Source organism: Bacillus rossius, chromosome 11, assembly GCF_032445375.1.
Source record: "Bacillus rossius redtenbacheri isolate Brsri chromosome 11, Brsri_v3, whole genome shotgun sequence".
NCBI lineage: Eukaryota > Metazoa > Arthropoda > Insecta > Phasmatodea > Bacillidae > Bacillus > Bacillus rossius.
The window spans coordinates 27,703,545-27,717,336 of record NC_086338.1 but is presented as its reverse complement, the minus strand read 5'-3'; the positions used below and the strand labels follow the sequence as shown (position 1 = coordinate 27,717,336).

Sequence of the window (13,792 nt, the reverse complement as noted above, 5' to 3'; positions counted from 1 at the left end):
GGCTGACAATGTATTTTAATACTTTTTTACAGGCTTACTTTACATTGTTACATATAAATATTGTCCAAAATCACTATTTCCGGCTTAAATAGATCAATCTAAATAAACTAATAAACTACATACACAAACACATGAGTCAAAGTGCTATCCCATTTAAGCCGTGAGCAACATTGAAAATAAATGAGCGAGAGCGCAGATTTTACCAATCTGCATGGTTTCCCAGACACAAACTCAAGGTTGTATCAATGACCTGACTATATACAGTAAAAACTCATTTTCACGTACTCATATATCTGTCTTACAGTTCAAGAAAAGTTTCCGTTCTGTCTCAGCTTATTTGTGCGTAAGAAATATGACACTGGTGTCAACCCTCCTCCTATTTTCGTCTGCTTGCTGTGCTACTTTATTACTGTGTACCATATTCACTACAGCTTTTCTGACGTCACTTTCTCATCAGTAGAGTGATTTACTAGAACTCCTTTGAAAAAGCAGGTCATAATTAAAAAATAAAAAGTTTTATGGCTACAATTCAAAAGCAGTTGATCAGAAAGCAAAGAATATTGTGATAAAAGGGGTTTCCTTAACTAGTAGCCGCAGGGAATTGACTCCTCCTCTCCTACATGGCATTCCAGGGTGTTATTCTCTGTCACACCTACTAATGCCCCCTTAGCACCTAAACGAGGTTCAGAATTAAGTAAACAAAAGTGGATTGAAGTGACTTAAAACTTGCAATAGCTTGTTAACCTTGTTATTTATCACAGGGTGCCAAAGCTACAATCATTTCGGGTCTGTATTAACGAGGTTTGCCAGGTGGTGTTCGCGTCCCTCTCGTTCACTCTGAAGGGGTGTCATGACGCACGGAGGTGCATGGATGGACGGAGCACACGGTAAGGTTCAGGGCAGACGCACCTGGCGTTGCCGCCGAGGACTGCCGCCACGTGCTCCTTGCTGCCTCCCGGGGCCGGCTGCTGCGCGGGCTGGCGGGCGCCCTGCTGCGTCTCCGCCCGCCCGCCGCCCACCTTCACGATGGTCACCCCGCCCGAGGTCTGGTTCACCTGCGAGTTGCTGCCCACACACAAGCACAGACACACGTCGGCACTCGGTCCACTTCCGGAGAGGGAGTTGACATTCTTCCCAGTCAGATGTCAACTATAACTGTTTGGAACTTCTACAATCACTGCGTCCGCACAAATATGTAGTTAAACTTTCTCTCACCAAAAACATAAATTTCCCTAATTTGTTTTCAATAATTTACAAATTTTCAATTTTCTGAAAAGAATTAAAGAAAATTGTATCACCTACCATTATGCTTACTTCACACATGATCACTCTCAACTACCACCATACTTAATTAGAATCTATAACCAAACAACAAAAATTAAAACAGAACCTAAGCCATTTCATAGTGTCTGTAACTATGCGGTAAAGCATGGCAGAACGGAGCACGACGTGCCCCTTTTAAGTTGCTATCACTGGGGATTACCCATGACTACTTTTCCACGACTTCCCAGACACCCTGCAATAAATCAAAAGTCTTTAGAAAGGAAAGAATCGAATGATGATCGTAAGTGTTGCATTCTGGAGGACGCAGGCTCCACTCCTGGTCCATCCACTATGATTTTGGCTTCTCATTATTTCCTGAAATCACCTCAGGCAAACACTGGAATGGTTCCTTTGAACAGACAATGACCGGTTTGTTCCCCCAGATTGTTCGGCCTGCACGGCAGCGACGAGAGCGCACCTGCCGAGCGTGCCGTTGGCCGCGGGGTCCTTGTGGCCGCACTGGCGCACCTCGGCCAGCATCTTCTCCGTGAAGAGCACGGGGTAGCTGCTGCACAGGAGCTTGGCCTCGCGCAGCAGGGTGCCCTGGCTGCCACGGTCCGCCTTGGGCAGGTGCTCCAGCACGAAGTTCAGTGCGTCCTGGGCCCGGTCCTAGCACGGCACACCACGCCTCTCATCCACCACCGGCCCGCCCCAACATCCCGGCGTCACTCCGGTCCGCGCCCAACCACCACGGCGAAACATCATTACAAAATTCCTAAATACTAGGGATGGGACGAATCCACATTTTGGTCAAATCCGAATCCTTTTTTCGAATCCTCAGTGTTTGTCATCGAATCTCGAATCCCAGTCCCACACTAAACTTCACCACACATGTTATTAAAAAAAAATCACACATTTATTTTAAAAAATTACATAGGCCTATGTATTAAAAAAAATCACATGTGTATTTATAAAATTATAAAATAAGTGCATAGTGTATACACCTGATATAAACTAGAGACAAATAACCTCAAAAACCACATACGTAAGTTTGCATCTGTCTTAATTCTCTGTTAAATTAATCCTTCCTATGTTTTCAATAAAATAGGTTTGTATAACAGACACCATTTAAAAAAAAGTTACTTTTTGTCTGCAATGCTATATTATTGAAGGTTGGAAATGATCAAGTAGTTATGCTAATTGACAAAATGCAGCGTAGTTATCTTATGTTTGTGCTATTTCCGTTACCTTAATAATATAGTTTAGGTATACAATTTTCAATTACTAGGTAAAACTCTTAAAAACCCACCTCGAATCCTACGAATCCTCGAATCAATAGGATTCGGTATATTCGACAAATCAAAGATTCGATAATCCCATCTCTACTAAATACAGAATGTCCCAGTTTCAACGGTATATTACAACAATTTCATTTAGACTATTTACAACAAAACAAACTACCAAAGCTTCAAGTGCCTAGCTTCAATTTGATACTTCAGGCAATATTTATTGCTGCCAATTGTTCATGCGGTTTGTTCAACTAGCTACTTAACATCTCTAAAACGGGCACCGACATCATTGTTAGTAGTATACTGCTAATGTTGCAGACTATGGTTAGCACAGCTAAATTAAAAATGAAAAGTTTTAATTCACTTTATTTTAAAAGTAAAAATACTGCATTATAAAGGCCTATGCAGTATGTGCTTTAACATTGTTTTTATATCAATCATCAAACATCTTATTTTTCTCGTACAATAGTCTCTAACGTTCTTGCTACCAAATGAAACAAATTCTGGTTGTAGATGGGCAGTAAAAAAGACACTCACAATATACTCCATGTTTGAATTGCTACGCGACTCTATGGACCTGCCATTATCTGTTACCCAATCTTATTTTGTCTGCGTCTGCCTCACACGTGACATAAACGTAGTGTGGCATGAAATAATATTAACTATAACAGACTAGCTTTTTCAATGCTTACTTTCCTAAGTTATGCAATATAACTGACTGAATTTTTTCTGCACATAGAGTTTAAATTAGAGGTAGCATTAATTGACATGAATGTAATACTATTTGTTTGGTAAGTAAAAAAAAAAACACACACACACACACACACACACATATATATATATAAAAAATTTTAATGCAGGAGATAAAGTAAATACAGATGTGTAGTTGTTACTAAAACAGTAATTTACATAGCAGAAAAAATAGGACCCCCTGTAATTAACAAAATAACACTTAATTACATATACGGTTTGTAAAAGTTAGTTTCGCAGAAAACAATATATGTTTTATCTCAACCCTTGTCAATGCTGGTGTTTTATTTTGTTTATTAAAGGAACTTACTTTGATTTGACCATTGAGACTGATTCACTGCTACATAAGCACTTTTACGATATAATAATTTGTAATAAGCATGTCAAGCACTACTGGGGACAACGCAAATAAACCAGCTTGCATTTGAGAAATGTATCAATTTCATAACGTAAAAAGTTAGTTAGTATTAACAGTTACAATACAAAAAAAAAAAAAGGAAATTTTTTCAATCTATTAATTACGTACATCAATTTCGGTACTAACTTAATTCTAAATAATTTTTCATTTATCGAATTTAATACATCAAACGATCATGTTTATTGTAATCTGAGTTGAGATTTGATTAAAAATGCTGATTATCTGAATCCTGAATACTTTCAGTTATATCCAGAATACTTTCAGTTTGTATCCCAGCTGCCGCGGCTACAATTTCATGATTTTTTTTTGTTGAATTTCTTTGCTGTATGGTGTATGAACTTGCACGTTGGTGTCACATGGTGCACGGACAGTGCGAGGAGGGCGTACTACCTTGCTGAGCTTGCCGACGGACGAGATGACCTGCGCGGCGAGGCACAGCGTGCTGGGGTGGGACGCGGCGGCCAGCTTCACCTGGGCCACGTGGTCCACCAGGCACTGGGGGCGCGTGCCCGCCATGTTGAGCAGCACCCGCATGGTGGCGGGAGCCGTCTGGGCCGTGCCCAGGTACTCGCTCAGCTGCGGCAGGCTGGGCTCCAGCAGCTGGGGGGCCGGGGGGCAGGGGGCGACACGCTACCTCTAGCTACCTGCTCCGGTGTCTCTCCGACCACTCCATCATGCATTCACGCTGAGCCAGACCTGACCACGAACTGGAGTAGCAGTCTGGCTAGCAATTAAGAGTTCCAACACAACATGTCTACAAATACCAAGACTTTTTACAGAACCTTTTAATAATATTTTTTTTTTACAATTGTTACATGTATCACAGGATCAATTTTTTATGAACAGTAAACAAAATTAAACATAATACCTAGGGACCCCGAAATGTTTGTGAACTGGAAATTAGCGAAAAAATAAAAAAAATATTAGCTTGATTTTTTTTTAAGTTCTACGTGAAATTTAAACCTTTTTTTGACGAAACATGAATTTGGGTGCGAAATACAGCTGTTTATCACGAGATGATCGACGCCATTTCTAAAATGTCACACCGTTGGTCACAGGTGTAACACAGGAAACAAATTTCAATTAGAAGAGTATTTTAATATCTCAAACATATTTTTTTCCACCACAACGCAAATACAATTTGTTCACACCACTTTACAGAATTTTTTTTTATGTTGCAATCTAACCCACCATTTACACAATGTCTTAGTACTTTTGATGTACCTAACCCAGCAACTTATGAAATAGGTTAAATTACTGTCATAATCTGTTTAACTGAAACCTGGCTTAATAAGTCTAATATTAATACTCATTATTTCAAGGACAATTATCATATCTTAAGGAATGATAGAGATGCTTTGCTGACCGAGAAAGTAACCGGTGGTGATGTTTTAACAGCAACTTTCCTTCAGTTCAACTTATCAACTCTCTAAATTACCCAGGAATTGAAGCTGTGTGGGTGAAAATTAAAACTGTCTAAAAAAATTTGTCATTCTCAGTAATATCTACTTACCTCCACAAACTACTCTAAATTCATTTTTGTCTTTATTTTTAAGCGCTTGAAGATAAACTTGTCTGTTATCAAAATGACAACATTGTGTTTCTCAGTAATTTTAATGTGCCTGGTATTAGTTGGTCCTGTAAGACTCACAATATTGTACATTTGCTCATCAGAAATAAGGTGCTGCCTATGCTTAATTTCTCATCCAGTCTTGGTCTACAACAGTATAACATTTTTATAAGCTTTTTCAATTGTTTTTCTGATTATTTGTATTTTAGTGTAAAAATTTCCGATTTTTCGACAGTTCCTGAGAATGTATTCATGAAATCGCGGCTTCATTAAATCCGGGATTCGTAAAATCTGGTTTCCAGTGTATCTCATGCAATCGAGATAAGTCGAACGACGCAGTTAAAATATTAAGACAGTAAAGGATCATTCCGGTATTAATGATTAATAATCCAGTTTGGCAACTAACATCAAGTTAATTTACCTGTGTTTTACACGTTTTGAAGACACTTTTAAAGTTCCCTGAATTTTCCTTTTTTTTTTTCTTTGGATTCTCCCTGTCTGCAGGAAACCTGCAGTGATTTCTCGAAGCCACTGGAAACTGATGGGGTCTGACATACAAATCCAGCGTCTTGCTCCACAATAAGGGCTAAGACTAGGCCTGTGTGAATAGCAGTTTTTTGGTTCAAATCTAATATAAATACCAAATTATTTGCGAATACGAATATCAAATTTGAATAGTAAGGATGATATTTAGAATCCCACAAAATTTTTTTTTCACATCATGTAACAACTTCTGTAAGTCTTATTAAACATCAAAAAAAGAAGGTTATTTATATTGCACAATTGACTTAACGTCAACAATGAAAATTGGTATAAAATAAAATTAATGAGGTAAGCTGCTGTGACAAATTTTTGTATGGAAAAAAAAATTTATTTCGAAGTGCTAGTATTCGAGATTGAATCTAATATGAATACCGTGTTTTATAGCACAATGGTTGCACGCGCATAATCTTCGCAACCATCTTTTAGGCTGTCAAAATTGGGATAAAAAAACTTCTCGCGTAAACGTCGCATGATGTTTTTGGTCCCACAAGTAGATGCCGAGCGCTTTCCGTATAAAACGATGTATTTTAAAGTAGAAATCTAATATTTATTTGGTAATTACCACTTACTTAATAAATTAACGGAAAAATACGAAGTTATTTGACGTGTAAATTTTCTTATAAAGACGTTTTTAAACATTATTTCCTTTATCTGATTGTCTGCGTTGCCGCAGCGCTTATAAAAATGTAGCCAGCTCAACATTCATGTTTGGTTATGTTGCTTCCCGTATAGAGCGTGCGCACGTAGTCGCTCTCTGTCAGGTGCCGAGTTAACTACATTTGATAGCCCGCATTCTTTCGTGGTAAGTGTGTACTACGACACGTTAGTTCACGCCAGATTCAAGTGGCTTGCGTTCGCGTTTAGAGTTTTGGTTTTTCTATTTAAAGTTGAATAAAGGTTTTTGTTTAAGGAATTATTAATATAGATTGTTTGGCGTGCTCTTGTATACTTCACCTTTTTTTTAAGTAAACGTACTTTCCATGAACGGGTTTTGTTTTTATGAATAACTTTACCTAACAAACCTAACAAAAAAAAAAAATTTTCCGCACATTCGTCGCACCCCTACTTTTCAAACTTGATTTTGGAATACAATGTGCGACGATTATACGAGAAAACACGGTAGTTTACTGCTGGTATTCGCAGAGGCCTGGTAAAGAGCGCACGACACTCACGGAGGAGTTGCTCTTGGCTATGAGCGCAAACAGGCCGAGCAAGGCCAGCTTCTCCGGGTACTCGCAGAGCGGCAGCAAGGACACGAGCGGCATGACGTGCTCGTGGAGAGGCTCCTTGTTCACCTCGTAGATCTGGGGCAGCACGCGACACAAAGGGTAGTTCCCTACCCACACACGTACCAGCACACAGGTAACACACATCGCTCCGCTGGAACCGTTACACCACAGCACTGCACACAGACACTTTTCAACCGGCACTGCAACACAGAATGGCTTGCGCCAACATGCATCACAAGTGACCCACAGTCCAAAATGCATATATTAATACAGTTTTTATCCATCACATAATGAGTTTACAAGCTAAAACAGCAGAGACCCACTAATCCAGATTACAGAACCGGGACATATCCGGATCACCCAAAGTCCATATTAAACGGAATTTGCCTTAAAATGCAAGTAATACAGGTTTTAAATAGCTAAAACTATAAAAATCTATGTTTTTTTTTTTTTTTTTTTTCACAGATAAAACTTTTCCTACAGCTTATGCTGTATACGTGGACTTCAAGATTTAACATATGAACTGATGTAGGATTACAAAACAAAATACGTAAGTATCTTCTTTTTTTTTTAAAATCCATTACTGATTAACAGGATATCCAGATCAGTGGGGTCTGGATTAGTGGGACTATACTGTGCATTCATTAGATATGTAACAAAAAAAGTTATAAGTAAGATTTACTTTGTTGTCATATATTTAGATTACAATTAAATTTTAAAGACATGGCTATAAGAGGTCAGTTTGCAAAAGCTGATTAGTTACAAATTATATAAGTCATTCAAATACTTGTATTAACAGTATGCCTTTGCAAAATATAATATTTTTAGTTGGAATTGAATATGAATATCAAATTATTCTCGAATAAGAATATTGAATTTGAATACATAGTTAGAATGAGAATGAAAATCCCACTATTTTTTTTTCTACATGTAACAAATACACAGGGAAAGAGAAAGTAAATATTTAGTATAGTGGCTCCTGGAAAATTAGACAATTAATACTAAAACGAAAGGTTAGTTGGGTTAAGTCAGCTATGTAACATATTTAAATTACGAATGAAAAAATTGTGTTAGTTATGCAACAATCCTAATCCAACTTAACCTAACAAAACCAACTATTCATTTCAGTTCTTATCAGCCTTGTTTCCCAGAACCTGCTACTCTACATACTGATACAGAAAATACCATGAAATCGAATCCATTTCACGAAAAACATGAATCTTTTATTAAAAGTGCTGTATTCCCAAATTAGTGATTAAATGAGCTCATACTTAAATATTTTGACCCAAGTTATGCATGTGATTTTGTTGTTAACAGCAGCCAGGTAAACTGTATTTTAGTTCAGCACTTTTATAAACCTAATTTATGCTAATTTCTTAATGAAACAATAACCACTATTTATTTATTAGGTTTTTTATTGTGTTTTTGAGTCACAAAATCTGTTTTGTCACCGAAACATACAACAATTAAGCTGTTACTGTGTCGCAATGGTGTTCGATCAATTACGACTATATCAACATACATGCCGTTTAAACTATGGTGTTCACTTCTTTTAATGGCCATCACAACGTATTGTGGTGTTGTAGTCCATGGTGGTTGATGTTCTCCCCCCCCCCCCCCCCCCCCCCGCCATTATTGGCACATGTGACGAAACAATTAGTTTTCAAGTTTGAAATAACAAATATACCATGTTTTGAATCGCGATTTTTCCACTGCCATTTAGCGATGACAGTAGTAAAAATATCTAGAATACTTATTAGCATATTTAAAATGGTACTTCTTGTTCACATATTTGAATGTGAAATCCCATTAAACATCAAAAAAGCACAAATGACTTAACCTCATCAGTAAACATTGGTATAAGACAAACTCAGAAGGTATGTTAATGCTATGTCAACTATTCGTACCCAAACTAATATTTGATAATTCCAAACATTAGTATTTTAAATCGAATCTAATACAAATAATAAACTATTTGAATACATATTCGAAAATTTTAATATTTCCACAGGCCTAATTAAAAGAAAAACAACATTAAACACATTTTAACTATACAACATCATTCTTATTTTATTTTGTTATAATAATTATGATGAATACTAAAGTGAAAGGCTTAATGCCAAAAGTTTCGGTGGAACTGGAATTATTCTGATATGTGGTGTAAAGTCAATCATTTATGTATTTCATTTATTTTACAGAAAAGGAACAACCAACCATATAGCTTTCATTTCGTGACACAAATAAAAATGCCTATTAATTTAGTATTTGGAAATACATAATATAAAACATTAACTAAACTTATTACAGGTGTCCACACAGAAATCTGTAATAAATTTTTTCTGATTTTTCCTAACCAAAATTTCATTTATTTTAAAATAAATTTATTCATTTTGGAATATTTTATAAAATAATTTAAAAACACCCAACCTCCACCATTTCCATAGCTGGCCAAGTTCTCTCTCTACTTTCTTTATTCATTCAGAAACTTCCATTCACCATTTTATAGTATACTGGCTGCCCGAACCGGCTTCGCACGGCTATACTAATGGAAAAAAATTAAGCCACATCTCCCATTTACAGTAATGGTAAATTAAAAAAAATTCAGTGAAAATTTATTACAATGCTGTATAATGTACCGGAGAGAAAATGAATAGCACCGATGGTTTCCAGACTCGTGCACGCAACGTACAACTGATGTACCCGTACTTCACTACGGCAGTCTACAGGCAGATCACTCTTGCGCCGCTCATTATACATGCCCCTCCTTATGGGATCTAATTTTCGGTAAATGTCATCCTGCGTAACATAAGGAACATTACTGTGAAGTTTCAAGTCTGTAAAATATATATACTTGAAAAAAGGGCAATAAAAAAACAAATTAAACACAGAGAGAGAAAAAAACAATAGTTTAGGTTTGCGATTTAAAGTTATAAAAAGTATTTAAATACTAATTGAACTCTTATAAGGGTACTGATTGCTTCATTTTTAATATCACACGGGTGTTTTTTACTTGTATGGGAAAATTAAGAATGATAAGGCATCTAGTGCGTGGCAACAATGTTAATAGGCAATAGGAAATAAACTTCTAGCGCCTGCGGCATTGTCAACACACACTTTGTACGTGTACTGCATGTTGTATCTAACCCCCTCGAACGCATTTGATTCTAAATTGGACTTTTAGTAAGGATCCCTAATGTTATTGATAATATAATATAGCCTATAGCCTTCCTCGATAAATGTACTATCCAACACTGAAAGAATTTTTCAAATCGGACCAGTGGTTCCTGAGATTAGCGCGTTCAAACAAACAAACAAACAAACTCTTCAGCTTTATAATATTAGTATAGATATGACTATGCACTCAAACACTATCTGACAAAAAAAAATGCTTTCATAGTCATTTGATTTTCCTCTCAAATCACTATCACTGGAGGATTTCCACTACTCTTCCAGTATTTCAAGTACAATATATCCCCTAAATTTCACTGACTAGTTCCAAATTCCCTGAGTTTTCTCCGACTTTCCAGAACTTGGACAGCCTGTATGACTAAAACTAAATTTAATGATGGTCTGCTTGCAAGACGGATCCGTTGTTTAGCGTGAATGAGGAATACGTTCTGACAGAAGAGGTAAGGCAGCATGCTGAGACATTCTTTGTTTATTATTATGCAATTGGTTCTTAACGTCTCATCGGCTGGGAGGCCCTTACAGGCGGTCTCACATAACAAACGCAGTTCGAGGGGAATTCGGGGGCAGGAATCGCCCGTGGGTCACGACAAGGAACCAGCCCAGCATTTTCCCTGGATTGTTTGGAAAGCAATGGAAGGTCGCGATAGCCGGACTGGGATTCACACATTGAATGTGAAAGTATTATTTTTAAAAAAAACGCACCATCTTGCGTGATTTACTGAATAAATAAAACCGGGGCTTGATACTCCACTGACAGCGAGGTCATTACAGGTGATGAAGGGTGTTGAGATGGGAACGGAGTTGGGTGAACGGGAGCGCGCAGAGGAACGGGAACCGAACCAGCACCGCCTGGTGGGTGGTGGTGCCGAGGAGAACGCACCTGATATGATGGAGTCGATGATGAGCTGGATGTGCTTGGCCAGCAGGTCGGCGCTCTCGATGGCCGCCAGGGACAGGTACGAGGACATGTTGCGGGACAGCTCCTTGTTGCCCTTGTGCAGGAACTTGACTGCGACGGGCAGGGCCCGCTTCATCACGTCCTTCTTGCTGTAGTTCTGCCGACAAACAACCCGCGCACTGCTGGAGTCGTCGCCGAGCATCTCCTCTGCTTGCCAACAACTTCATGTTAACGCTAATCACTAATACGCCCTTCGAGGTGAGTGAAACAGATTAGTTTTATGTACCCGGCAGGTCACAAAATTGTATTTGGGTGAATCCATGTAAAAGTGAGCCTCAGCATAAAAAAATAAAATAGGTAAAATATTAAATATTACATTCTCATCTTATCATTTATGATTCATGTTATGTGCCTAAACAAATAATTTTACTTTTAAATTAAATTTGATTGTAATTTTTAATGCTTGTATGTTTGCATTCATTGTTTAAGTAGTGTCACACCTTTTTAGGGTGTTTTGGAAACAGTACTATTTGCTACAATGTTTACATCATTCAGCTGAACTATTTACAAATTGAAGCAACAAGTCTACTCTCATTGAAACTGGCAAAAACTTTTGATAGAGGTAAGTGGTATCTATAATATTATTGGCATAATAGTTTAATGTTGTCTTGTCACACCCGTGACAGAAAAAGGCACAAAAGTAAATTTTCTCTTATCTCAGTAGAAGTAGTTAAATCTGCTCTTCTAAAAGTGATGTTATGTAGCTGACAATTATATCCTTAAAGCTCCCATTTTTTGAAACTTATATTTTTTAAAGAAAATTTGCTTCTTTTTATGTCACACCCGTGACTACTTTATGACACCACTACATTAAAATATTGATTCAGCTTTCTTAACGCATACATTTTGTAAGACAATTTTGTAGGACGCCTTTAAAATGTTAAGACTTACTGTTTATACAATAATTTATCTTTCAATGGTTTGGGAATTAAGTAAAACTTTAGTTGATTGTCACACCCATGACAGAAAAGATATATACAAATAATTTTTTGCCTTATTTGAGCAGGATGTAGTAAAAATTGCACATGTCAGATGGAAGTTGTGCACTTGACTGTTATATTATAAAATAACATACAACATAATTAGGAGTACGTCTGTAGATCACCAAAATGTCACTGTTTGTTTTTCAGATAAAATGAGTTCAACAGATCGAATGAGAAAGCTCCGTGAGAAGCTTAAGAAGGACATAGAAAGGAGAGAAATACACTTGCAAAAGGAACGGGAAAGGGACAAAAAAAGAAGAGAGCGTGCGAAAAAAATGATGTCCAAGCAGAAGTTAAAATTAAAGCGTTTACAGGATGCAGAAAGGCAAAAGCGGTGTAGGCAGAGCAAAAAAGGAAAAAAGTGGAATAAATATTAAACCAAACCTAGGCTCATATCGCTGCCGACAATCTCTCGGCAAGGAGGGAAATCAAATAAAAAAAGCATTACCACACAGCCCAGGGAAAAAAATGGCAGTTATAAGAAAGTTAGTGCATGACACACCGGAAGTTGCAAAACATTTACTAGAAGAGAAAAGTGAGCAAAAGAATCCACTTCTTGCGATGAAATGTGTCAACGTACTGTCAAACAGTTTTATTGTCGTGACGATGTAAGCCGCCAGGCACCAGGCATCAAAGATGCCATATCAATCAAAGATTCTAAAATGGATATGTGTTATTTTGTACAGAAGAGACACATGATAATGACTGTTAAGGAAGCATTTATCTTGTTCCGAATAGTGTGTCCTGAAATAAAAATAAAGCAATCAAATTTCCACGAACTTTGCCCCAAACATGTTCTTTTGTCTTTCCAAATGCCTCACAGTGTTTGCATTTGCAGATATCATTCTAACATCAGTTATCTTGTTGAATCTATCAGTAAGAAAGTTAAAACCTTTCCAGGTAATATAAATGAACTGATAAAAAAACTCATGTGATTTATTGAATGAGCAATGTGCAACTGGTTTATGTGAGGTCTGTGCTAATGAAATCTTTCTTCCCCATGACTGTGATGTTAATTCAACCATTATTTGGAAAAAATGGAGTGAATTAGACAATCGACCAAAGCTGGTAGATATCAAAGGTCCTTTACAGAATGCTGTTAAGGAGTTGAATGCACAACTGCCGACATTTAAGGTACATGCTTACGTTAAGAAGGTTCAGGCTAAGTCATTTGAGGAATGCAAGTTAAATGCTCAAGACAACTGCATCTGACTTGTGTGTAGGTGAAAACATAGAAACCCTTCAAATGAATGACTTTGTCCTGGTAGAATTTGCAAGTAAGAATTCTTAGGAATACTTTATTGGTCAAATTGAGGGTAAAGAGTTCAGTGATTTTCATATAACATTTCTGCGTAAGAAAAGTGATTCCTGGATTTTTTTCTTTCAACAACAAAGTGATATTTGTCTGGTGTCAGCCAGTGATATTGTGATGAAACTTCCAGAACCATCATTACCAGGTGCCACATTAAGGGCTGCTTCCACCATGTCATTCGCAGTAGATTTGTTTCAATATACTGTAGGTTGATGTTTCATTTATAATTTCATATCATGCATAGAAAACAAGCCAGAATTGTACATTATCAGTTCCTGTTTATGTAAT

General features: G+C 37.3%; 1 protein-coding gene across 3 annotated transcripts in view; it reads right to left on the bottom strand.

Moving 5' to 3' along the window:
• The window catches only part of LOC134536728 (protein melted), a 48,344-nt gene that overhangs the window by 24,179 nt on the left and 10,373 nt on the right, over nt 1-13,792 (bottom strand). For all 3 annotated transcript variants that reach the window (XM_063376611.1, XM_063376613.1, XM_063376612.1), the window contains exons 5-9: nt 11,132-11,306; nt 7,006-7,169; nt 4,111-4,320; nt 1,742-1,932; nt 910-1,065 (exon numbers count right to left, since the gene is read on the bottom strand). In XM_063376611.1, the coding sequence (XP_063232681.1) occupies nt 910-1,065; nt 1,742-1,932; nt 4,111-4,320; nt 7,006-7,169; nt 11,132-11,306 (896 nt within the window). The remainder of the gene's footprint in view (nt 1-909; nt 1,066-1,741; nt 1,933-4,110; nt 4,321-7,005; nt 7,170-11,131; nt 11,307-13,792) is intronic.